Genomic DNA, 27,849 nt, shown 5'->3' with positions numbered 1-27,849 from the left:
CCCTGCGTCTCGGAGCAGAGTCTCAATGGAGACAGCTGCTTCACTTTGCGAAAGTGTCAGTCAAACACTGCATTGCAATTAGCTCACAGCGTACTGCCCGCAAGTCTGGTCGAGGAGGTAATGTCGCGTCCTACAGTCACTAACAGGAGCAAAATTACTTTCTTGTATGGAGCACCTGGGTCTTTAGCCCGGCCAGCTGATTGGTTGAACCTGTAGCCTTAGTGATTTTCAGAGGTTGTGCTGCAGTCACAAAGCCCGGATCACACGCTACATGCCCTCCACACCCCAAGACCATGTCAGAATGGTCTCAAAATAAATGAACACAGCTGTATTCCATCACAATAGTGCTTTTCACACTGCTCCCTCTTTCACTACGCTGGTTATTAATGTTCAGCGTTATTTCTCAGCTCTCTCTGGTCTCTCCTCATGTCACCTGGCCCTTGCACTGGTGAAAGCTGATTGGTCCCAACCAGTTTATTGGGCAACTCCCCCAGAACTTCGCACCATCTGCAGTCACACAATTTCCGCGGTGATGTCAATCAAGATTGGTCATGACTGCCATAAATTAACGGTCACATGCGAGAAGCATTACAAAAAAAATAAAATTCCCTGTGAATGTGGGGAGAGGGCTTCTGCTAAATTGGCAGAATTAATAGTCACATAATCACAATCTACTTGATGCATCTGGGAGTCTATCCTTTTGAATAAGACTTATATTGTGAGAGGAGGGGGGAAAAAAAAAAAAAAACAGAGACTAAAACCCAAATAAGCTCAAAGAATAATCCTGCTCCAGGCTGAGTAACGATGGCAGTGGTCCTGAACGGCCTGTTCTGCCATAACACACCGAGCAGCAGTACGCGACGAGATTAATTTCATTCAAAACGGGTGAAGTACTCACAACATGGGTTTATGACATAACTCTCAGCACTAAGCCACTGCGGGCAGCTCACCGTTATGCAATGTGGCAACTGGCAACAAACTCCACCAGCAGTGCCCTTGTTCTGCTGTGGTTTTGCTGCCCTTACCACAAGGACCACCACTACAAGTACAATAGATATTAAACTGACTAAAATGAACTATAAAAGCTGGTCTCACCAAAACAACCCAGAAGCAGAATGGCATTTCCACACTCATCGCTGGTTTGTTCCTGGAGTGTCTTCTCCCCGCCATACAGCAAGCACACACCAGGCTCAAGTGCTACAGTGGAAGGGAAACTATTTGTAACCAGAGAGATGCCAGTTCAAATCCCAGGTGAGACACTGCAGATGCACATGGTGTGTAACTCCAACAAAATGGAGAACGCAAAAAACACGCTAGGCCTCATATTTCTAAATGACAGCGCTTGAGGTGAAAAGGATAAAGAATCAGGAGATGATGATACTGGAATTCTGCCCTGAGACTGAAAGTGCATCCCTGTGGACACATTGGCTGTTTAAATTTTTCCATTCCTTTCCACATAATTTTCCATTTTTATGAACAGAAAAGTAGTTGCCGTTGTAAACCATTCTGGATGAAGATGTTTGAAGTAAAAACAAAAAAAAGGTAACAGATATTAATTTCTTGCTAATTTTAAGCACACAATAAACATTTTAACATTTTTAACATTTTAAAAACTCATTTTCGCTATTTTTGCCCAACTCAGAATGCGCGTAATGTTGTCACTTGTGTGGAAAGGGAGGGAAGGACAGAGAAGCGTAGTCACCAGAGACGTTTTGTCTCACCACCAGGCTTGGCCCCTTCATCGTCCCTACATCGTTAGCACCACGAATTTAATAAGGTCACCAGGGAGGGCGGGAGGGGGAACGGTTGTCAACGGCAACCATCCTAGACCCACAAACCGTCCTGGCACCCCTCCTGGCCAGCAGTTCGCAGCAGCTGGTTAGCACACGGATCTCGTTCATGCTTTCGGCCGTTCCAGCATCCTACAGGTTTAAAGATGCTGTAGGCTCACAGCTTTCATTCGGCACGGCACGTCACCTTATATCGGCTTAGCAGACACCTTCCTGTAGGTGACTCATATAGGTAACATTTATTCATTAATTTTTTTTTTTTAATGTGATCCAGTTATACAACTGGTACCTTTCCCCAAGCATAAACCAACAGTGCCCCACCTGGGAAATCAAACCTCTGGGTTCCACACCTACCTCCTTAACCACTTTAACATCGATGCATTAGAAGTTACATTTGCGTGCCGTGTTTGAAACCAAAATGCACCGATTCCAAATGCTCATGTATGATAAAATTAGCCCTTAAAGATTCCCTAACAGGCTAATCCAGAGGAGCAAATGGCACGTTTAATCTGAAAGACATCTCAAACCTTCATTCTGTGACATGCTGGGAGCAAAGAAGAGCAAAGAATTTGCGCTAACACCTGTAACCGAACCCCTTCTGCCTGTGAAATGCACAACAGAGAGGAGTCTGGGACCCGCGATCTGGTGGCTGTGAGGCAGCACAACGTGTCTAGAAGGCACCTACTGGCGGGAACGCTTTCATCAGACCCTTCTGATGAGTCCCACCGATTCCGCTGAAACAGCCCCGGAACCTTCTGCCGCTCACCTCCGAAAACAGACACGGCATTATTATTCCACACTGAAACGCACGGCCCTGCTGCTTTAAGAACCGCTCCCAGTTACAACCGACATTTATTCCGCACACATCCATCTGCAGATAAGAGTCAGCTGAGGTCAAACTTCGATCACCGTTCGAATCAGCAGCTCCATCAGAACATGAGCTTAGGAGGCGGAGGACACCATATGAGTCTCTCACAAGTCCAAGGGTGGAAAACAGGGACATTCTGTTATCACAATAACACTAATAGACTGATATATCAGTCTAGATACAGGCTTGAGAGCGCTTAGCTAAAAACCTCATTACCATTAAAGGCCAGACAGATCATAATCCAAACTGCTGCCAGTGCCAGTACCTAGAAGAGTGATGGAGTCCTGTAGGACCGAGATCCAGGTGACCCAGGTGTAAGCCGAGATCCAGGTGATTCTGAACGGACCAACAGCAATTTATGCACAGTGCAGCAATTGTTGTGCTTTCCGTCGTTCTTTCCGCAGGGCCTACAAAAAGGGACAGGTGACCAGGTGGATCATTAAGAACCAAGGGAGGGTAGACCGAACTCGAGAGCGCTCCAAAACGTGTGGGCGGTGCTGCTCCGGGGCCAGACCTAAAAACAGGATTATCAAACGATGGAGGAACTCCGGGCTCGGCGCTCGTTCGAATGCGTTACGATAAAGAACGCGCTCAGACCCACTGCGCCCCAGATAAGCCGATTTCTCGCCGCTGACCCTTGGCCCTACTCTCTGTAGAGGATAGCTTTCCGCTCAGGGGAAAACACTTTTACCCATTCTGCGCCTTTCACACCAGCTTAGAGAATGCGCTTTTCGCAGTGATGTTACAGCGATTTACCACAAAACCTACATGCCCCCTTTTGAATCCTGCTGATAGTTCAAAGAGTAGTAACAACTAAATAAAGCCTGTCACAGACTTTGTTTAGCTGAGAAAACAAAGAGGAATACTGTGACAGTCTTGAGCTATGACTCTTTTAATGAGTCTGACCTGCTTCGCACAACCAATCTTGATTGCCCTCACAACAGAAACCTCAATTGTACAACTGCAGATGAAGCAACTGGAGGAGGGGCCCAATAAACAGCATGGGACCAACAGAGCGGCCAATCAGGTCCTGTGGTAAATATATGAAACAGGGGACAGCCAATAATAACAGTGCTTTCTCGTTTGTTGTTTCTATGCCCTGTGCAGCATTCTGGGATGTAAGCAGAGCCTGCTTTAGTAAAAGGGTCGAGCGCCGGTGACCTAAAATTTCCCTCTGACCTCCTGACCCCGTGTCTGTCCGCTCCATCTGAGAGCCATGCCGATGTGGCGGGACAGGATTACGGCCTAGGCACGAGCGAGAGGCTGGCACTGGGACAGCATGATGACCCCCCCCCCCCCCCAATCATGCCCCATGGGGGAGCAGTATAGCCAGGGTTGGCACAACTGCCACTGTGGCACACGACCGGGGGCGGGCTCATCTCCACAGCCTGTTCCCTGGATAATCCCCTGCTCATGCGTCCCAACCACTGGCAGGGACTGTGCAAAGCCAGGCCTGATCCATCAGCGCCATATTCGTAATGATACCCAGTACAACAACCGGGGGCATGCCACAACCAACAAAAACCAGAGGCCAAAAACCACCGCACTGGACTGGAACATGTCAGCAATATGGCTTAAAAAAAATGGAACAGTCCGGTGGAAATCTGAAATATTGCATTACTTATTATTATTGCAGAAAATACATGAGAGGATGAAAAATTGCATACAGTAAAGGGGATGGTAAATTGTCTCCCCTTCAAATAAACTGCTTCGGTTGTAAACAGTAAAAATAAATCAGGGGCGAATTCATTCCTCGCCAACATTCCATTTGCAACTGAAGGCAACCTGGTCCAGAGACTGAGAGAGGCCTGGTGAAAAGCTAACCAGAGGCATGTATCCCAGGGGAAAAAAAAAAAAACAGTATATCTACATGGTAGATCAAACCGGAAGTGAGGAAGTGAGCTATGATCACTTATGATGCAGCTCCAGCCCCAGTGATGATTTCTGCTTGGTGTAAAAAAATAAATAAATAAACTAAATAAACAAAACTTACAAAAAAGAATATGTAGTGTTTTCCACACTGCCTCCTACTGTCACGACAGAATGTTCTCACTGCTATGCGACTGGCTCCATTACAGCTGCACTGTTTGCAGGTCTCCACTGTGTAAGGGTGAGATGGACCCATCATGAATTCACCCGCTGGTGGGCACTGCTGCTAGGGAAACGATGCAAAAAATCATGCCTGCTATGGACACGTCGTTGCAGAGGAACTTTGGTTTTAAAGTGGTGAAGGATGGAAAAAAAAAAAAAAAAAAGACAAAAGCATGTATTGCTTTTTTCCTCATACACAATGCACGCTCACCTGCAGTTGGTTCAAATGCATCCAAAAAGCTGATAAAACCAACACGCCCCCCCCCCCCCCATGCACTCCTCAGGGAGGTGGAAACCTTAGTAAAGACCTGAGATGACATCACTGGCCCAGATCTGCACAAATGTGGGTGCGAGAGAAAAAAAAAAAAAGGAGATATGTAGGGCACAATATCCCCCTGACATCTAAGCAGTAGCGCATCTAAACATAGCAGACGCCCGCGTGTGCTCACACACCACGCGTGCACACACCGCACGCACCACACACACACACACATACATACACACACGGGATGCAGCCTGTCTGGATTGACCCTGTGTCCCTGAACCGATCTGGCTGAAAAAGCGATCGCTGATGATGGCGAAAAGTCCTGGCAGAGGGACAGACGGTGAGAGTCGACTTGGAGCAGCAGTGAGAGGCACACAATCGCTTTACCAGTGAGTCAACAATCGCGAGGGGGTTGAAATGTGCATTCTGGACTGACAAACGTTAGGGATGCAGCCAAGGGTGTTTATTTCACATTTACAAGAAATTATGAGTCACTTTTAAATCTTTCTAGGCCTGGAGGCATCCGCTGCAAACGGCTGGTGTGTCTACAGCTTTTGAATTTTAAATCGGTTCAACGGAAAAACAAACTGAAGGATTGGATGGATGCAAAATAAACAAATATACAGGTAACATTTCATCTTCAAGAATAACATACATACATCCTCTTCTTATTAAAAGCAATTATGACTATGACCTTTCCTTTAGCTTTTAATAAAAATGAGTTTCCAAAGTACAGTTTTTGTTAAACATTTTCATGTAAAAAGAAATTAAGAGAAATCGATCCCTTCTTCTCAAGCCTATAAATGCTGCATAGTTTGTAGTTTTTGTCATTCAGAGCCTCTCACCCGTAACAATGACACAATAAAAATATACCATATGCTAGAATATTTGTATTTTATACACGGTACAGTGGAACATGAAAAAAAAAATCTCATTGTGTATGATTTTTTTTTTTTTTTTGGATTTCAATGCATGTCCTAATTAAGACATCACAAACTGCAGGACGAGAAAGAATTTGAAGAGACAGCCTTCGGGAAAGGGGCTCCTCCATGTTCGCACACACTCGGCGCAAGACAGAAGGCGGTTTATTTTTAATTAGCGGCCTCCGAATGCACGGACCTGAGACTGAGGCAATACTGCTACTCGAGTGACCATAGCCTCAAACACACAGCGCTACAGTCCTCTTCCGCTTTCCTCACACCCCTCTGTGGTCCCCCACCCAGGTTCACACAGAGCACATCCACTGTGGTGGACTCACTCAGCCCCTCATTAAAGGAATGCGTTATTTGTTAATATTAACAGCAACAGCAATGACAGCAACCATAACAGAACAACTACTGGGCATGGGTGGAAAAATGTCTTTGGCTCCACTGGCCCAAACACTGGATTACCAAAAAAAAAAAAAAAAACGACCACTGATATCCACAACAATTCATATCCCCCCCCCCCCCCCCCATCACTGTGCTGCACTATTCCTGCTTCTCCCATAATGCTTTGCCTCCAAACGCTCTGGACCACAGACCCTCCTGTTTGATTATGCATGGGATCGTTGCAAAGATACTAGCTGCACCAATGATGACTCCACACAGCAACCACAACCTGCAGTCCCCCTACAGCAATTTAGGCTAGTGCATTTCAGGTCTTTTGACATTCAAATGTTCCCAAGATACAATATTCAAAAATCAAACCCTGATTCACCACACCGCCCAAGAGCACTGCAGAAACTCAGGTTCTTTGGATATAAATGCCTTGCTGTAGAGAGATCCAGCCTCCCTCACACGGCCAGACGGAGATGTTAATAATATTGATGAATAATCTTTCATGACATGCAGGTTTTCATAGACTCTTAAATATGTAACAAATAATTAATGTGTACAAGATATGCTAATGTACATTATTTATCTAGCAGGAAGGCAAATGTTTTGCTTCTAGTGCTGCAAGGCTTTAAGAGTCGCTCAGGACTGCTGAAATATGAAAATATGGAGAACACAGAGTTCACCCGAGTTTAAGGTCTACAGTTGGATAAAATGTTCGGGAAAGTTATCACATCCTGCAGTTCTGCCCTCCTCTATCTTTGCTGAGGAGACGAAAAGGACTCTAATCCCACACAGACTCATCATTGGCTTTATCGTCTCTTGGTCAATTACTGAACTCATTGAAGACCCGTGATGAGACTCATTCATCCGAAAACAAATAAAAACAGAATCAAATGAAACCCAGCGCTGACATGGCCTCCGGTCACCTTATATCCCCCTAAAGCAGAACACCTTATGAAATGTCTGCACTTTCCACCAATCAATGTCCAGCTCCACCAATAACCTTGTTCTTTTTTTAGTCAGTTACTTTTTTTTGCCATAAGCCCCCCCCCCCCCCCCCACCCCCGCCCCCCATCCCCCAATCACTTGCTTCAGTGTAATGGGAATCTCACAGTTCAGCACATGGACTTCAAAGCCAAGCAGTGCTGGAACATCATGCTACTAGTACATCTACTGAACAATTCCCAGCAGCCAACAACTCCCAGCAAGTGAACGTGTTGGTCAGGCTCCAGGAGAAGGCATTAGGGAGAGGCTTAGGAGGAGGCTTAGGCAAACAAACAGCAAACGGCCTGGGGATAACACAGATGAGAGGAGAGGAAGAGGAGGGGAGAGAGAGAGGGGAACACGGACAGGGGGAGAGAAACGGAGGGGGGGGGGGAGGGGGAGAGTGCGGTCTTACCTGCAGAGGTTTGCTTGAACTTCTCGCTCTTCTTCTTCCTCCACTTCCAGGGCTTGAAGAGGCGTCCGAGGGTGGCAAACTTGCTCCGCCTCCGGATGGGTGGAGTGTGGGTCCCGGGTACGAGGGACTCCGAGCGCATCGCTGCCAGCCTCTCAGCTTCCTCTGCTGGTGGGGAGGGAGGGGCGGGGGGAGAAGGCATGCGGTCAGTTATAATGAACGCAACGTTGTGGTCAGATCAACCAAACCAAAAAAAAAAAAAAAAAAAATCACACTGAACCAATAGGGCACCCTTCACAGACGGTTTTAAGGGGCAGAAACCAAGAGGTAAATTAAAGAAAAGTGGAAAAAAAAACTAAAATAATCATTAATAATTCAATAAATTTTCCTGGCCGTATACCAAACATTTCTTTCACCATTTTACTCACTTTCAAGATCCAGATCTAAGATTTAAATGTAGATCAGTAGTCAATTAACAGCTCAAAATTAACATTTGCAAATTGACTGTGATATACTTTCAGGGACAAAATGAAATCTGGAGCAGCCAGAAATTGCTACACTCTTATATGGAGGCATGGATGGCGGTCTCTGGGTACTGCACTGAAATTTTCTGACCTAACAAAAGGCTGCATGTATCTGCATCAAAACACAGGGACACATTTCACCAGAGAGTTGTCTCCCAGTCTCATGGAGCTTCTGAAGCAAAGCTGCACTGACTTGAGTATTATGGGAAGGCTGAATCCAGGCTAAGTGCTGACAAAGAAAGTGTCTGTATAATTACCTGTGAATACACTGACATTTGCACAGAGACCTTTGTGCAAGCCGGAAGACGGACAGGGAGTGAGGCCTAACATGAAAATGTCAAAAAGAATGACTGAACACAATAACAACAAATCCACAAAAGAGAAATACAGGTACAAGGAGGGGGGGGTGCCATGCTCATTTCCATTAGGTTATTCCCTTCTCCGTTTAAACTGAGACACCTAAACTAACTGAATCTCAAACATCTCTCAAAGCAAAATCCACCTTCCTAGAGTTCATTCACCATGGCTGCAATTGGCACTTTGCATGTGGAAGAGGACACGCCATAGGCCTGTTGTTAGCAGGGCGATCAAAGTTATATCCTCCCTACTTGCGGCTTTGATTCTGTGCTTAACGCACAACGCACAACAGCCAAGCCAACACACGAGAGCTTCCACACACAAAGCAGGCCTCAGAACTGACAGAGCAGCGCCTCCCATCCTCAGCCACCTCCGAATGACGGAAACGACCCAGATTTTTGCTAGAGGGGGACTCCCGGAGGACAGGAAGTGATCCTGAGGAATGGGGGATCGAATCTCTCCAACTGCCATCCCAAGCATCGACCTTCAGCGACTTCTCCTTTCTGTGACCCTCAGCAGGCAACGCCAGCAGCCGTGTTGCACTCTGGGGTCTGCATGCGAGGGAAGAGGCCGAAACGAGGAGAGACTATAGCAGCGGACGATCGTCCATTTGTACAGCTGGATATTTACTGAGGCAACTGTGGGTTAAGTACCTTGCCCAAGGGTACAGCAGCAGCACCCCAGTGGGAGACATGCACACTAGCAATGATGTCAGTGTTACAGTGTGTGTGTGTGTTGGGGGTGGTGCTTGGAATGCAAAATGTTAATGGGACCGACATCTTTATCCGCAATCCCTGATCTTATCCTTACAGAGAACAGCATCTCTAGAGGTCCGAACATTAAAGGTGATGAGAATGGCTTCCTTAAATCCTGGAGAACTAAAATTTAAGATCAAGGGTTCCTTAATATGCTTCTGTGATGACTTCTACAGAGAAAGCATAGTTCTTCTCAGTTCAACTCAACAATTTGGTGATCTCAATTCCTAGAGCATCGGTTTCCATTAAGGAAGAGCATATTTCACATTGACAGTTCTGATAATTCTAACATTAGTTCCTATCCTCTATAGCATTCATTTTTCGTTGCATTCATGGGAATCTGATTTGTCCCACAAAACTGCACTGATCTAATCTTTATATCTTGTGGATGGGCTTCTCTCACTCTTTGCACTCACCATCGGCCTATCCAGATAAAACGGATCAGTGGATGTGAACAGTCGCCGAGCAATTCTGATGCTCATGACCTTTCCATGCGAGTGGGAATGAAATCATTGGACAAAGGTAAACCTCAAAGTGACTTCCTGTTCAGGGGTGAAGTGAAACATCAAGGTGATCACCTGACCAGCACAAGACGAAAGAGGCCACATCTCACATCCAAGCCACAGTGAAAACTAAAGCAGAAATGTGTACATGCTCACAAATGGCAAAATTTCCCTAGAGGCAAGGACACAAAGAATTTTACTCCAACGCACCGATTCGGTATTCCATGGTACTACTGACAAAGTAGTGAAGTACCAATTACTGAACACTGTGGTATTTCTACATTAGCATTTCTACAGTGCTATGGCGTTATATAGGCCACGATTTGCATCTGTACCTCCTCCTATGCATTCCAAGAAGATAAAGATCACACGAGCTAATGAGTTTCAAAGCATTCTACAAAATGAGATTTTTTCCCTATGTAACCTACTTTAGCGAAAGATAACAGGCGCCCTGCGTTTTGTTTCAGAAGACTCAAAATTGGAAGTGACAGGAATCGTTTTCGCTACTACTGCGAAAAACATGCCAAACGGCCCCGGTAAATGCTAAACTTTTGAACAAGTTTTAAGAGATTACGCGGTTTCCCGATTATACCAAGATTCAGAGGATGAAATATTAAAGCAAATTCATTAGCACAAAAAATGCTTAACTGGTATCTACCAAGTACACTGTTTAGTACGAGTCAATCTATGGCCATTTAGTTGAAGGTATGAATCAGGCACGGAAACTGCAGACGATGTAGTTGTTTTCAGTGTGGTTTGGGCTCCAAGATCTTAAAAGGACACATAATGCTCACCCCCGTATCGCGGGGGGGGGGGGGGGGGTAAAGCCAACGTGTGAAGTGGGCTGCCGCAAAGCACTCCTGCGGTGGCTAAAGAATATTTAGGAAATTCTTCAGCGTATTAATGAGTCACACAGTCCAGACAGCAGGTTGGCATGGGGCGGGGGGGGGGGGGGGGGGGGGGGGTAGTGGATCAAGTTAATCGTTAATAACTTAAACGCATTCACACCCAACGTTCAATTGATTTGCTTTACTCCTCTGACATAGCATCGAGATTAAATTCTCGGGCATTTTACGTAGTAGGCGTGTGGCCAAAAGGACAACACAACAGAACGTTAACACCGCCAACTCGATTTGGGTGACCATTTTTGTTACAGGTCCGTAAGAGTGCACTGTGCTTAAGACCTTTTGTCCTTTTGACATTTCCCCACTGGATTCAGTAGAAACAGACCAAAACAATACAACTTTCACAACACAGAACGTCTTTTGCGCTCCTTTCATTAATTCTTAATCGAGGCAACTTGACCCACCATAAAAATTAACTTTTCCAGTCCAGGATAACATTCCTAAAATTGCGGTTTTCTGCTGTAAGTGTTCGTTGAGTCGCAGAGACCAACAGCACCACTGACGTTTTGTATCCATCGAATAGGCAACATAGCTGATTTTATTTATTTATTTATTTTTTTTACTAATGCATTTAACAGTTGATGGGATCACCGAGGAGCTATAAACCGTTAAATAAAATAAAATCGTGGTAAGTCGTATAGTTGAAAATGGAATTTTGGAATGCTTATGTAATGTGTTGTTCTAACAAAACAAACAAAAAAACTACTTTAACATAGTGTGTTTCAGTATAAATATGTATATACAAACAAATCACACGCACATACATACACTAATATTGGTGGTGCTCAACAACAAAAACTATTTTTTTTTTTTTTTTTTTTTACAAACTCCTCTCAGTTCAATGAAATCTTTACCCATTGACAGTATCAAAAAAGGTATCATCGTGTGTGTTTAGTCAAATTAAATATATCTACATTCGGGATTATTATGTCAGCATGCGGTACATAGCCGAGGTAGCAAGCTAACTACTTAAGCAAGGTGGGTTAAGTAGATTAAGCTATGTATTTATCAGTTTTGCTATTTGCATTTGCAGCTTTGCACTAACAGAGCTATGCAAAACAGCCTTGCAAAATAAACTGGTGAGCTTTTAGGGGACTAGCGATCATGTAGCAATTTTAGCCACCTTATTGCATTAACAACCGCCTAGCCTAGGCAGTAGCCTACAACGCCTTAAATAAAACACACTTGGCTAATCTCCTGCGTCTTTTCCCTCAAAAGATCTGCAGGGCGTCTACTGTCAAAACAGCCCTTTTCCTCTTTGCGTTAGGCCAGCTAGCTCACTTGCCGAGTAGCATATTTGCACAGGAACCGAGATTAAATGGTGTTTGGTTCAAAAGCTAGCTCTCCGCTACACACTCCATCAGCTCCTAGCCCCAGCAAAACAACGCCGCTCACTCACCGTCCCGCGCCTCATTCCCGCGGCTGCAGTTGCTGCATATATGCTTGATCTCTTTGCCTATGTGGCAATGGATCATGAAGGGCATGTTGTTATTGTTTGCGGTCTCCTTCTTGTTGCTGAGAGATTTCATCCGGACCAGGTAAAACGCTTTCTTTTTCGGCTTCTCCACTGTCATCCCCGCAGACGCGCTGTCCTTTTGCCCGGTGGTGAACCAAGTCCCGTGCATTATGGTTCGCGCGGAATCCGCCATGGGATAACCAGCCGACGGACACGAACATGCAGAGACGAAAACGGATTTGCGTCTGGGATGGAGCCACACGGGGAGGGGGGTTATAAACGCGAAGGTTCGCGGTTGACTCCGATCGACTCCCTTGACCTAGCGGTTTCAACCAATCCCAGAGTCTACGGCGCCGCGTTTGATGTTGCCTTTCACCGACGTCACCTACACACCCAATCCTACACCTGGGATTCTGCTCGCTTTAAACGCCAGGCTGATACTACGGGCGTAGCGAGCCTTGAACATCATTTCAATGATGTGATGTAGAGCCGCACCCCCTCCCTTACTGAACACGGATTCACAAATGCTCCCTCGCTCCTTTCCCACCAGCAGGTCCGCTTGCACATGAGTGTATGAGTAACGGGTCTCCACCTTCGCTCGCTGACCACTGATCAACGCTGCCAAAGAATACAGGAGTGGAATGCAATCGCAGTCTCGACAGCAAAAAGCATGTAACTACAGAGCTACTTTATTTTCTACCATAGTACTTGTGGAGGGCGTTTTAAGCCACGAATGTGGACACTGTCTGGACAGCCTTATCTGTATTTGAAGCTATTTAAGATCTATTTATAGCTATACATTAAGCTTTCGTCTGTTTATGACTGCCAAGTAGATGTTTACATATACGTTTATAGACAGCACATATAAAGCCTACATTTCTCACATGAAACTCCTCATGCACAATGATATGGTCTTAAATTTCCGGACCTTGCTGAAGTGCCTCTACCAATTAGCATCATTAACGCGTTTAACATGTTGTCTGTGTACCACACCTATGAATCCATCTCACCATGAGAGCGGATGCATTATGAAACCTTAAATTCTCAGCGAATTTGCTGATACTTGAGCACCGTCATATCACGGGCACAACAAGAACAGGAACACAGGAATGAATAAATAAATAAACAAATATACAGCGCACACAGCGATTGGGCATCAAGCTGAAAAACAGACTTATCTCAGACTGGCAGCCTGGATGAGAAGCCTTATCAACACGGCAGCGAAGTCATATTTCTAGAAGACGAGTTCAGATCAGGAGTCTTTATCTGAAGCCAGTGCGCGCCCTTGCCCGCTCGACCACGCTGGATCACCGGGCGAATGAAATACGTTGAAGTAATCTGCAAATTTGTTTACCTACTCTTCCACACGGCAAATCCAGATATAGCATACGCATATACCCAGGACTTAATTATAATTTATACCACGGTCTTGCAATTGTGTTTTAAGATGGCTTTTTCGGGGAGTGCACGCCTTTGATCCATTTGAGGATGAAGTTCTGTTCATTTCAGAGACTTCAAAGGAAGTCTAGGAAACCGGGAACAGACGGTTCATTTTCCAGCTCCGATAGGGTGTAACACTGTCTCGTTTTCACATTCTGCATTTTAAATTGATCTTCCACGGGAAGTAATGTTTAGGAACAATGTTTTATATCATATTTAAGATGGTTTCGTAATGCAGATACTTTTCGGACTATAACTGGTCTTCTTGGGAGAAATTATTCACCTGACCTGAACCTGAAACTGAAAATTGCAGACAGCGATGTAGAAGATGAAAGTGCATCAATAACATGATTCAGCAAGGTCTTTTAATGTCCTCTAGTGTATTTAAAAAACCTGCTCAAGTTATGGAATGAACATATATCTGACACAGGAATAAATGGATTCATTGCACATTTTCACAAATGCCCCTAGTATGACTTCTGCCCCAGACCCTTGCATGGACCATATATACTACGCAGGGAACTAAAAAATATCTTTGATCTTTGATTGACATATGTCATTTTCGTATTCGTTATACATTTTGCAACTTGTTGGTACCAACTTGTTGATACTTCCCAAATTTAGGCAAAACAAGCTCAGCCTTGCAGTTACGCTGTAGCAGTGCAATAGGATTGATGTCACATCACTTATATGTCCCAAGAAACACTTGCCCTCTTTTAGTTTATCGGTCAATGTTACAAATTGCCACAGAAACCATTGAAATGACTGTGAATTAGGTCATTTCCAGCACAGCTAAAATTGTAATAGGGCCTTTGTCTGGCATTGCAGGCGTGTGGCCCTGATTGTTTTTGAAACCAACTTCAAGAAAGGCTGGCGATCAGCAAAATGCTACTTTCCTGAGCCTCAGTTTGGGTGAGTCTCCCCCCCCCCCCCCTCCCCCGATTACAATCCACCCTTTTGTCCCGTTTTTTACCTAACACAATGTTCTCGGCATCTGATGTCCCACACAGCATTCATGTTGATAAGGAAGGATAGCGCTGGGAGCGTCATGGCCCGGATTTAATGATTTTAGTGGCACAGGATGTTCACATCACTGTTTAATAAGTACACAGAGATACAGCCGTGCCAGTGGCTGGTGGTGTTGTCGGTGTCGGTGGAGTATTGAGAGAGGGACACAAATGAGGTGGATTAACTCCTTGCTTACGGTACGTGCTGTAGGTATCCAAAAGCATAGGCTCTTTTCTTTACCATAGGACTTTGGCACAGTGCTTATTAAACTATGGACAGTTACTTCCTGCAGTTACTGCCATTTAGCAGAAGCTCTTAGCCACAGCGATTTACATAGTGACTTACAATTTTTACATGTTATTCATTTATACAGCTGGAAATCTACTGAGGCAATTGTGGGTTAAGTGCCCAAAGGTACAGCAGCGGTGCCACTGTGGGGAATCTAACCAGCAAACTTTCAGTTATGAGTCCTGCTCCTTACTACTACACCATACTGCTGCACTCACTCCAAGCATGTTCTAAAATCATTTACAAGACTTGCAGGCTATTGTATGCAGACGTTTTCTACTGAACAGGCTGTACACTTTCAGAACACCATTGCACTCTGTGACAGGACAAAGCGCCTGCCGCAGCGGATGTGTCCAGATGCCAGGAAACAGGAGAGAGCTCCACAAAAAAACCCACACTTTTCATTTCAAGACACACCATTTGTCAGGGATGTAGGTGCTGCTTCCCGGGTTGTCCACCAGATGGCCACATGATTTCCTGTGTTCTATGTCTCATTTAGCATGTCCGTCTTTTTGTCTGTGTGTGTGTGTGTGTACTCTTACACCAAGCCTGTTTTGTTTCTCCCGACTCTCCAGTAAAGGTAACTTTATCTTTTTTTAAGCAAACCTCTAGTGTCCCGAGTCATTTCTGCAGTTGGGTTCACCCTCCTCCTTGTCACACCGTTTGCCTGGATCCTGGATAGGGAACATGTCCGTGTCCCAGGTTGTGGGATGGCAGTGGCTTAGCACCGGGCTGATCCCGGGCTACATCGTCCTCTGCCCGACCTCCTCCTGAACCAAAAGCTATCAATCACACCTGCGAGGGAGCCAGAACGGCCTCCCCAGGCAGTAAAGATTTACAGAGCTTGTCCTGGGTGTCGGGAAATGTGATCTGCACTGTTGGCAGCGGTGCCGTGTGGCGTTGCTAGGCTGTTGACCCAGTCACTGTCCCAGCATGAGGGACAAAGTGTCCCCCTGCTGAACAGATGGGCCTCGACCAGACATAGACTGTCACTGCTTCTCAGGGGGAGTGTCTGTCAGCAGAGACTGAGGAGAGAGTCACCTGTTAATGCTTTACAAAAGTGTTTCTCATCTACCTTTCACTTATTCCCGTGCACAAAACGCACAGTTGAATTTGATCGTGACCAGAGTATCTTACTAATTTGTAATTCGTGGTGTGTGTGTAGTGAAGGAGCGTAATTCCCTCAGCTCAGCACAACATGAGCAATGAGGATTTTCCACGGGGCTCAGTCCTTTGTGTGGATGTTAAAGTGGGTGGAGGATAGGAGTTGAGATGGTTGCGGTTGAATCGCAGTTGTGATCAAACCGTAAACCACCTTTTCAACTGATGCAGTGTGCTCCGCTGCCTCTTTGATGCGAGTCGCAGTTGTCCTCGTGTGCCCTAGAGTTTGAAGACGAGAGATCAATGGAGGCCCTGCAAAGCAAGCGTGCACATGTGAGCGTGACCTCACGCTTATCAAATCAGGCTGAGGCAATGAAAGGGGGAACCTGGACTCATCATTACTGCAGGGCTGCCCTACTGCGCTGAGGTCAAATATACCTGGAATTACCTTTTGAATGTAAAACTTGCGTTCCTCAAAGCATCAATGCTTACACACAAACACAGGCGCTCACTTCTAAGTATGGTGGTGAGAGGAGGGCAGAAGATAGAGCCTGATGAGAGTCATAAATGGGTGCTGTCTCCTCTTCACATTAGAGCCTCAGACAGTTACTGACAGCACTGCGGACTGGTCACTCCCATCAGCTTCCCCCTCTCTGTCTCTCTCCCTCCCTCTCTTTCTCCTTCTGTACTGTAAGTAAAGTGAACAGGAGAGTGCAGCATCTTTTGCTAGTTTCTCCTTCTCTTCTTCCTTCCCTCTACTGTAAGTGAATGATAATGTACCACAGCCTGTCTCTCTCTCTCTCGTCCCTCTTGCTCCCTCTCTCTTCCCCCATCCCTGTACTGTAAGTGAATGATAATGTGCCAAGGCCTATCTCCATCTCCCTCTCTCTTTCTCTGTCCTCTTTCTCCCTCTCTCTTTCTCCATCTGTGCTATAAATAAAGTCAACAGGAAAGTGCAGCATCTTTCCCTAGTTTCTCCCTCTCTCTTCCCCCATCCCTGTACTGTAAGTGAATGATAATATGCATTAGCCTATCTCTGTCTCTCTCTCTCCCTCTGTATTGTACAGGAATGAGAATGTATGTCAGCCTGCTCTCTCTCCCTCTCTCTCCGTCTCTCACCACAGTGTGAATAAGAATGTATCAGAGCCTCTCTCCCTCCCCCTTCATCTCTCCCTCCCTCTCTAATGCACCTCGCTCTGTGCTGTGAGGAAGAAATGCCTCTCCTCTCCTCCCAGCACTCTCAGAGGAAAAAGACAGAGAGGAGGCAGACGTTCCAGTGCATGTGTGTGAATGTGGCGTGCATGCAGCGTGTGTGTGTGTGTGTGCGTGCATGCATGCATGTACATGTGTGTACTTGTATGAGTGTATGCATGTTTGTTTTTGCACATACGTTTGTATGCAAACATACATATGTTTGCCTGTGCATGTGTGTGAGTCTGTATGTTGCATGTGTGTGGCATGTGTGAGGGTGTGTTTGTGTTCACTCGAGTGCATGTGTGTGTGCCTGTATATGTGTGCATGTACGCACGTGTGTGTGTGTGTGTGAGCGCATGCAGACATGGGTGCAGGAGAGGTGCACACTGTTATACGGTTATACGGTATATAAACACTGTGACCACCAGCAGAATCTTTCCTTTAGCCAACAGTCCCCTCCAGGATGACTTACATGTCTTATATTGCATATAATATCCATTTATACATCTGCATAGCTACCAAAGTAAATCAGACCAAACTCGAGAACTTAACAGCATCGTAACTGAAACTGGAACCTGGAACCAGCAACCTGCTGTTTGGAGGCCTGGCTCTCAAAGCACAATGCCACATGGCCGTCACTGTGCTGAGACCTTCAGTATTAAGCTTTCGCAGGTGACTGTTGCACAACTGATCATCTGTTTAATGGTCCCTATCAACTGTGTGTAAAAGCACCCTACAGGCAGCCAGCACCCTACGGTGGACACATGGCTCTTTCACCCATGGGCTGCAGTGGGTAACCCATTCAGGGCAAACAGAGTGTTCCCCTTCCGGCTGTCTGCAAAGTACAGAACATCCCCCTGGGCCGATGGGGTTTGCTGAGCACGCTCTGTCCGCCGTTCTCCGCATCCCAGCAACGGCAGCCCTCTGTGATCCCCTCCGTCTCGACTGCTTAATGTGACTCACTCACTGTGTGAATCTTTCTGTGTGAACCGTGCTGTGTGAATCACTCTCACTGAATCACCGTTTATGAATCCCTGTGTATGAACTGTTCTCCATGAACGGCTTGGTATAAAACCCTCTTTATGAATTGCCCTGTATGAAAAGGCCCTGTTGTGAATTTCTGTAAATGCACTGCTCCATATGAATCCCCCCCCCCCACACACACACACACACACACACACACACACACACACACACTGGATGAAGTTTACCAACCTCTTGCCAAAGAGCTTCTCCTACAGTTTTAAATTTGAAATCCCCCTTCTCAACAGAAACACACAGGGTTCTGATTCTGCAGGCGAAATTAAATCTGGATGGTAAAAATAAACTGTATTTTTTTTTCCTTGTTATTACTGCAGAGTTACGTAATGCTAACCCAGAGCCTAATTTTCCTCTCTTTGTTCCATATCTCTCTGTGGCATGGGGGGGGGATATGAACATGGATCCATCTTGTTCTCTCATTCTCTCCTCCTCTCTTTCATTCTGTCCCAGTGATGTTTCTCTCTTTCATGGCTCTCCCAGGCTGAAGCTGAGGTTTGTGTGGACACAATGGGCACAGTATTGCCTCAGATATCAAGTGATCTTCTGAACAGACATTATTCAATAACCCAAACATCACAAGAATGCATTCTGAAGACATGTCAAAATAACCGGACGTTTTAGAAAATGTATCAGCAGTGTGGTGTGGTGGTAAGGAGTAGGACTTGTAACCAAAAGGCAGCTGGTTTGATTCCCTAACTCAAGCAAGGTACTTAACCCACAATTGCCTCAGTAAAAATCTCACCACAGTGTGTATAAATAGATAAATCCAGCTGTATAAATAGATAAAATTGTTACTTGTGTAAGTCACTCTGCAAAAGAGAGTCTGCTAAATGACGATAATGTGATGGAATATGTAATGTATCAGTTGTATCCACATTTATGTGTCATAAATGAATACTGTAGAAAACACTGTGAAGGTCCAGGTTGGAAAAACTGTCCTGTTACTATTCATCTTTATACATTTTTTCCTCAGTTCATCACAGGGACAATAACAGGCCTAATTATAGCTCTCGTACCTGAGTTTTGTTCTGAGATGCGTTGCCCAGAGCGAGCCCCCCTGGCCAGGGTGCTAATTCAATTAGCGCAGAGTCAAGGTGTTACCGTAGTGATCTATGACTCAGACACCACTGAAACAGAGGCAGTAGGAGGCCTATCACATGAGGTCTCTTCAGTTAATGATGCTGTGTTCAATATGGCGATGAGAATGAGCAAATCTTTAATGGTAAAACTATAATGTGTCTGTATGTGTGTGTGTATATACACACACATACTCAGTAGACAGGTTTCATTTCAAAGGGTATGATGGCATCAAGCCATAAACCAACATTTTACTACATGAATACTTGAAACGCTACTGTGAGTTAAGCATTGCTCTGCTGCCCTCTGCTGGTCATTCCATTCAGCAAGCAAATTACAGGGATGCTTTACAGGAAATTGCATTCGCACCACTGCAGTTCAGTTAAATATATTCCCTAAGTAAATATATGCCTGTGGGTTTCTATATTCATGGCAACTTTGTGATATGTCAATTAAACATATTTAAACTAAGAAATATAGCAGCGCAGTACTATTAGGTGTAGCAACAGAAAGTAATTTGACCGGTAGACTGTTGTCTCTTGCTAAATATATATTTATATTATTTGCATTTATTTATTCAAAATGTGTATCATAGAAGCAACACGAATAACATGCCTAAGGATACAGAACAGCTAGTAAAACACTAATACAGCATCAAGCTGGGTAATGGTGTTAAGATATACATAGACAGCAGTGCTGTTTCGTAGACACATAGCACCTAACAAAAGCAATATCTTCTCATACTAATGTGCAAATACAACGTAATAGTTCTGTATAAAAGCAAGGTCCCATATGCCATTCTCTTAACATGATACCAAACAGTGACGGGAAGGAGAAGCATCACCTCGCAATACACAAATGCAATCATAGCATATAACAGAGGTCAGAGGGAGCAACATTAACGCTATACCAGAGCTTATTAACACTTTGCAGTGATCAGGGATTGGTTGTTAATCGTAGGACACACCCAGGTTCAGGGAGTCAAGGTGAGGCCCGATCTGACACAGATCTAAACACAGACAGGTACGGATAAATCCATGCAACCCTCTCACGGTTCACGAACCATGAGTTCACCCGTCACGATTCGCTCACGACAGCCGCGGTCATCGCACTGTGTTTCCATAACGATTCTCAGCTCACGTAACTTTGAGGGGGCCCTGTCAGCTGGTCCGCATGGATTCTAGGCCTGGTAGGAGAGAACCTGCCAAGTGACCAGGCAGAAAAAGCACCAAGCCGGGTGTTCATGCTGGAGCTGCCCAGAGAGAGTAGGGGTGATACAGGAGACACTACTGACTACAGTGAGAATTTGATTGTGCTTATTTAAAAAAAAAAAAAAAAAACTGCAAATGAATCCCCCGTCAGTGTAAAAGGCAGGGCACAACACAGGATTGTTTATATTGTACTTCTCTGTCTGCTTCTGCCAAAGTTATCCACAGTAGTAAAATTTATGGGTAATCAATTGCAGTATTTGAAGATAAAGCGTGACTGGTGATAATAATAATACAAACTGTCAATGCAGTGAGTATTGCTATGCAGATATACTTAACTGGCAGCAAACGGTGAAATATGTGTGCTTGCACATTCATTTCAGGGAATGGCCAGAGCAGAGCACCACATTCCATATCTCCACGTCAGTATTTCTGACTGTGTGAGGAAACCGTTGAAAGCCACTGCATCTCACCTGCATTCATGGGAAATCACTATAGCAAAACCCCAGAAGGAGTAGTGATCAGTTGCTAAAGACTGCTGTTCACTCCACAGAGTGGAAAGCAAGTCAACTGCTAATATGATGAGGACCCCCAGCAGATACAAGCTAAATGACACCCAACCACAACCATCCCCATCCATTAGAGTTTACAGGGTGATGCGCTCTTATACTTGAGGGTGGATGAGCAGGGCTAGGAGATGTTTGGAGTCAGATGATCTGCCTTGGATCTCATTTGGCTGACTCTCATAAGGTGTGTATATATCTTAATTAGAGTAAAATACACCTCTGGAGGGCAATTTTTTGGCTTTGTTTTACAGTCTTCTGCCATTATACTATACATTAGCTCTGTGATGGGCCTTTTTTTGGGCATAATCCTATCTAATTGTGGATGCTGATGCCTAGATTTCATCCTAGATTTTTAACATCTGTGCAGTTAACATGTATAGCATGATCTGCATTGTGCTGATAGATTGATCATGTTTTAATCTCTCAAAACGAGGAAAAACGTTCATTTTATCTCACCATTAGCTAATGACGCACATTGACTGTGGTTTTTTCCCCTCCTCTAAATGGCAAATCTTATATGCGCACCTTCTCCTGTGTGGCAGTAAAATATTGTACCAGGAGAACTCCTTGTTCACAAAATGTATTGTGTAAATGTATTTTATTGTTCTCGTACCGTCACACAGGGTGGTTTGTTCTCTGCTAGTATTTTTGCTTCTGTTGATGATCCCTTTTCACGCCGTCATGTTCTGTTGTTTCCCTGTGATGCGTGTGAAGAACTCTGAGACAGGTTCTTTATTACAAGTGCCATGTCGAGTAAAATCTGTTCAGTCGACGGACTGAGCGCCACAACTGCTGAATGCTATTAACAGTTGTTTTTGATGACCAAACACAGACATGAATTGTGCATGGTTGTCAGCCCAGGCTGAAGAAAATAACCATTTGTTTTCAAAGGCTTAGTGCCACACCTGACTTAAATCCCACAACTTTAATTCGTCGCTTAGTAGCTGTGGGGTATCCATTGACACAGCTGAATATTTATGGGTGAAAATTCGGGCACTTTGCTGAAAGGAACAGTAGTGTCTGGCCGAGGATGTGAAACTGCAACCTTCTGATTATAATTGCGCCCTTTCGTAAATTATAGCATATAGAAACCGTAAAAATACATGGATGATGACACGCGGTAACATTATAAATACAGTGTAAATACATAAATAAGCGCACACACTAGCTGCGTAAATCACATCTCTGACTCACTCCGTTATGAATGCACGCAGTGAATGGTGCCACAGTCACTTGATTCTTCCCTACAGGCAGTCTGCCTTCCTTCTGAGCAGACTCATTCATCCAAGGTATGCAATTATGGGATGCCATTTATATGCAGTATGTGTCAAAACCATGATCCCGTTCAGACCTCAGTGCATCTAATGGCCCTGGGTTTCAGACCGACTTTACCGGGAACAGATCAGTGGCCCTGTGGTCAGAGTGTGTGCTTTGACACCAGAAGGACATGCCTCTAATCCCCAGCTGAGTCATACCAGAGAATGTTTTTCCCTCAGTTATAATTATGAATTTTATTGAAGTAATTTGCTAGTATTCGTGTGTGTCCGTCTGATTAATGTCCATACGATTAAGACCTTAAATGAAAGGGGAAGGCAGAAAAAAAGAGGATCTGCTATGTTATAAACCCATGAGGACTAGGCCCAGTCCATGAAAGAGATAAGGATTACAGGGCTATCATACACAAAACGTTTTACATGACCCTTCCAAGTAAGAATGTTAAATGGTAATGGTATTCTTTTCCTGTCTGCCTGGTGGTAGACAGCTGGATTATAGGTAATGAACCTCCCAATTGGCTGGTGTCTTTCCTGGGGGGATGTGGGGGGGAGGGGGGTTTAGCTGCGCATCAAGCTGCCTCATACCACAGAAATGTGGATGAGCTCTGGGCATTGGAGCCTTCTGCACTCAGACAGGACATCTGTTCCACAGAACTGCACAACTGCATATGAGCAAGCTGTTATACTGTCTGCTGCCAGAAGAGGGAGCAGAGCAAAGGCTAACCCCTGTCCTTCTCTCAGTCTGAACAGCATACAGGAGCTATAAAGCATCACGCAGAGATTCACCGGGAACATGCTGAAATACCTGACTTTGTTAGGAAACGGATGAGTATTCAGGGCAGCTACATCAGCAGCTAACTGTGGTAGACGTGCAGAGCTCCACTGGAGGGCGCTCTAATTACATTTTGTTGTATTGCTTTCCGTTAAGCTGAGGACTCAGCAAGTTTTGCGATTACTTGTGATTAAAAAATAAAGACGGTTGACTAAGATTCAAGCAACAGTATCGTCATTTGTGAATCTCATGTGAACTGACACTCAGCCATTGGTCTATCTACCCTTGCATCCCACGACTTATCTCAGGTCTGACATCCTCATTAGTGAGATAATTATTCAGAAACCTCATTTGGGGCAGGACAGCTGTTAATAACCCATCTGTCTGTTATTTTTCAAATTAACTGTAGGATCACATGAAGATGTGAAAATTTCAGGTCAATGCAGAGATTCTTGCCAGAAGGTCAGAGTAGTATTCCGCATGTACGTATAAAGCTGGGGAAACATGACCAGAAAGTGAGGTTTATCTCCACCCAGCTTATGCAAAGCACTTAACTCAAACAGTCGCGCAGTACCACATATCTACCACAAGAGGGAGAAACTGCACCACATTACACGGCCCTGTTTCACAGTCTTGAGGGAGATGAATTGCTGGACTGGTACTGAAGTGACAGAGGATGCATTGGGGCTATTTATCATGCAGACTGCTGGAAGTAACACTGAAATTATAGTACCATATCCCCTTAGGGGAAATCTAATAGAACAAAAAGCTACACAGCACATAATAATAGTCTGATGAAAGACTACACTGTATAATAGTCTGTGAAAGACTACAGTATGAATAAATTTACATCCACGGTCCCTCCTGAAATAAAGATTTGGGTTTGGGTTAAAATATGATACAAACAGAAGTGTTTGAGTAAGACAGATATAAGTATATCTCTAGATGTACTGTGTAATGTTCAATTTTAAAGTGTCATTTCATGGGGACCTGAAAACAGATGTGTCCTCCCAATAGCTTCAGAAGTGCATCTCACGCAAGTGATTGAATTGCCTTTGGCTCTAAGCTAGCCATATGAAGCATTGTCCCTGTTTTCAGAACTGCATTTCAGCTGACCTTCCAGCCTCCAGCCAATGACCACGTGCGCCTGTCCCGGGTGTGCAGTTAGGAACGGTCTCATCTGCAACCCAGAAGCCAAGGTTACAGTACCACTCTGTCCTTCAAGTGACCTTGATAAGGTGAGAGACCCTGGTGCATACAATAATACTCAAAAGCAGACTCAGGGTCACCGCTTGTTAGGTTTCAGAGCTAAACCTGGCCCTGCAGGCTCTTTAAAACACATCTGAGCAGAACCTAATACCTTATTCGGAATTTTCTTCACGTACAGCAGCAGCTAAAATTTCCCGCAACGGCACAAGTGCGTGAAAGAGCACAGCCTCCTCTGGGAGCGTCAAGTCAAGTGCCTGCCGCACTCAGGACACAGCTCACACAAAGAGAAGAAAAACACGACACCACAAAGCAGCAGCCAGAACGTTCTCATCACCGTCTCTGTTCATTCCCTGCAGCTGCATCGTCTTGAGAAATATCAGCGGCAGCTCAGTGAAGCGAGACCTTGGTGTTATTCTACACAGCGACCACTAGGTGGCAGCAGAAGACCCCGGCTTCAGTACAAGCCCCCTTAATTAGCAGTCTCAGCAGCAGGTCGTTTGGCAGAGTGGACAATGCGGCCGCCCTCATTAAAATTCATAAACTCATTAGCTGCGGGGCACCACAAAGAGAGGGCCGCCTCTGCCCTGTCTTACTGTCCTCTCTGCCGTCTTTTCGGGAGAAGTATTATTCGCCCGAAAGGCAATTTGCTGTCTCAGATTCATACACAGTATAAACCTGCTGACGGTGACGGACCAAACCTGCGTCACACACACCGACAAACCCCCCTCTCAGCCCGACATAATCAACTCACCCGTGTCACAGCGCTTGGGGAAAACGAAACCGCAAATTAGGTGACACCAAATGGACGCCGGCCAGAATAAACAAACTGCTCCGGAGCTGTGTGTCGTGTCGAGGTGGCCCACTGAGCATAACAAATTAAATGATTCATTGGGCTGTGTGGATTATTGCATATTAGCCTGTGCATGAGGAGGATGATCTACCCGAGTTCCAGACCTTAAGCCCACTTAAGAGAAACTTTGTATGGGCTGCACCAGCCCTGAACCCGTACTGCAGGCCCCACGCAAGCACACAGCATTGTGTGCTGCGGCGCTCATTAAAACAGCGTTAATTAACATCCAGAACTCTGAAAGCATTGTGTGCTCCCTTTGAGGAGCGTTTCCCATGATGCCGTGCACACAAATCCCCCCAAAACTGTCCTGTGTGGGCTCACTTAAATACCTCTTCAGCAATAACTACCTCAGAGAAAAGAGGCGCTCACCAAGCACAGCACAGCACAAACAGAGCACCATTAAGTAACAGCTGCTCACAGTAAATACGTACTCCATATACCCCAAGAACTGAAAGAAGCTACAAACTACATTTTAATTTCTTCACCTGACGCACAGCCTTACAGTACCTCCCTGTAAAATATCAATAGCTGATTATACTTTTGTGTACGAATGAAACAGAATATCACAAATATTTTTTGTCTAGTTAAAAAAAAAAAAACTAAAAGAAAAGAAAAAAACAGCATTTGAAAATGAATACACAGTAAAGCGCTGAGGTGGATGTACCACACGCACTAATGAGACGGCAGCAATTGAGGATTGAGAGATAATTGGCCGAAAGAAAGAAACGCTGTCCTTTATTTAGCATTCATTCAGAGCTTCCCCGCTGTCTTGCCTAGTGTCTGCAAGTGGGTCGGGTTCACCACAGATTACATATTCACAACAACCGCTTCATTGCATATCGGAGTCTTATAAATGGCAGCTCTGAATCAAAGGATCATAGACTCGCAGGGGATATGTATAGCCTCATCAGGGGTTCATAGGATATGTGAAGCTCTGTGGGAATTACGAGAGGTAAACTGCAGTTCCTATAAATTGAAAAATAAACTTAATGGTTTTCAACAAATTCTGTAGTGTTGTATCTTGTTTGTTTAACGATATACATAGTTTAGTACATTATTACATCACATTATTGTCATGTAGCATTTATCCAGAGCAACTTACATATGTTACAGCTTTACCCCTTTATATAGCTGGATATTTACTGAGGTAATTCTGGGTTAAGTACCTTGTCCAATGGTACAACAGCAGCGCCACAGCAGGGAATCGAACCAGCAACCTTTCAGTTACAAGCCCTGCTCCTTACCACTAGCCTACACTGCTGCAAAAATAAAATATCAGCTTTGAAAAGTGGGCATGTGATGCTCGAAACCGAGAGACGGCAGCACGCTGGCTGTGAAAGGTTCGGAGCTGCTGCTCTGAAGAGTTATCTGGAAAAACAAGCTGCATTATAAAACACTCTGCCGCGCCACCGCCCCTCCAGCCTCCCTGTAACATCTCCTCCCCGGCTGAGACCTCTCTCTCTCTTCTTATCTGCCAGTTTGGGAGCCCTCGGGGAGAAAGAGCTACACCCTGCCTCTCTTAAGCACCTCCTCGGCCGTTTTCGGCATGTTCCCTGCAATCGCGTGACCCTCCTGATTCTCAAACCCTGCTGTCTGCGTCGTTTAATCAGGTCTGAAGCAGGCGGCTGGGTGATGAGCAGGTTAGAGCAGCCTGTGTGTGCAGATGAGGCTGCTGGCTGGCTCTCTGTCAGTGCAAAAAACGGTCAGTGTTTTTGCCACTCTGTATGAGCAGTTTGCTTTTACATACTCATACACACACGGGCATGCACACAAACACAAATATGCACATGTACGCGCATGTATGCACACACACACACACACACACACACACACACACACACAATTACCGAGATGACACAACCTTCTATCTTTTCTATCTTTGAGAATGTGCTGGAAATCACCTCACACATTTGCAGTTAGGATGCTGTTTGTGGTGAGAATTTTAACAGCCCTCCTGGTGACAGAGCTGTCAGCTCTTACCCTTCATCACTCTCAGAGCGGAGAGCATGCACACACACACACACAGACAAACACACACACACACACACAGACAGACAGACAAACACACACACACACACACACATATACATGCATGTACACACACGTGCCTGCACACTCACATGTGCACGCACACACACAAACACACACACACACGCACACATATACATGCATGTACACACACGTGCCTGCACACTCACATGTGCACGCACACACACAAACACACACACACACGCACACAGTTTTTCCACACTCCACCACCTCTACAGTACTGTTCTGCAGACTCATGCAGCTCCGCCCCTCCTGTTTTCACCACGGTGGTTACCCCAGCCGCCTCTGCTGACCGTTTGCACTGAAAAGAGCGTGTACGAACACACTGCCGAGGACCACGCAGCCCTCAGGGTGGGCTGCCCCTCGGCCCCCTGGGAAACGCGGTCCTAGCACAGATACCTCCCTGCCTGACATCTGGAGAGATACTGCAAGACTGCACAGCCTGTTTTCAGCAGCATGTTCACATGCACAGAGAAGTAGGCTTGGAAAAGGCTTAACCTGAGTATGAGGGAGAGAGTGGGGAAAGCAGTGATGTACAGGCTTAAC

General features: G+C 45.2%; 1 protein-coding gene across 3 annotated transcripts in view; it reads right to left on the bottom strand.

Moving 5' to 3' along the window:
- The window catches only part of LOC118771380 (phosphatase and actin regulator 1-like), a 69,081-nt gene that overhangs the window by 22,798 nt on the left and 18,434 nt on the right, over positions 1 to 27,849 (bottom strand). The window contains exons 1-2 of one of the 3 annotated variants that reach the window (XM_036519359.1): positions 12,170 to 12,578; positions 7,730 to 7,894 (exon numbers count right to left, since the gene is read on the bottom strand). In XM_036519359.1, coding sequence (XP_036375252.1) covers positions 7,730 to 7,894; positions 12,170 to 12,419 — 415 coding nt within the window. In that variant the 5' untranslated portion in view covers positions 12,420 to 12,578. Of the gene's footprint in view, positions 1 to 7,729; positions 7,895 to 12,169; positions 12,579 to 27,849 lie in introns of those variants that run through there. The other 2 variants (XM_036519360.1, XM_036519361.1) reach the window with 2 other exon arrangements.

Source organism: Megalops cyprinoides, chromosome 24 (genome assembly GCF_013368585.1).
Source record: "Megalops cyprinoides isolate fMegCyp1 chromosome 24, fMegCyp1.pri, whole genome shotgun sequence".
Lineage (NCBI taxonomy): Eukaryota > Metazoa > Chordata > Actinopteri > Elopiformes > Megalopidae > Megalops > Megalops cyprinoides.
Note: the sequence above shows the minus strand (reverse complement) of the source record. Positions and strands in the feature narration are given on the sequence as shown.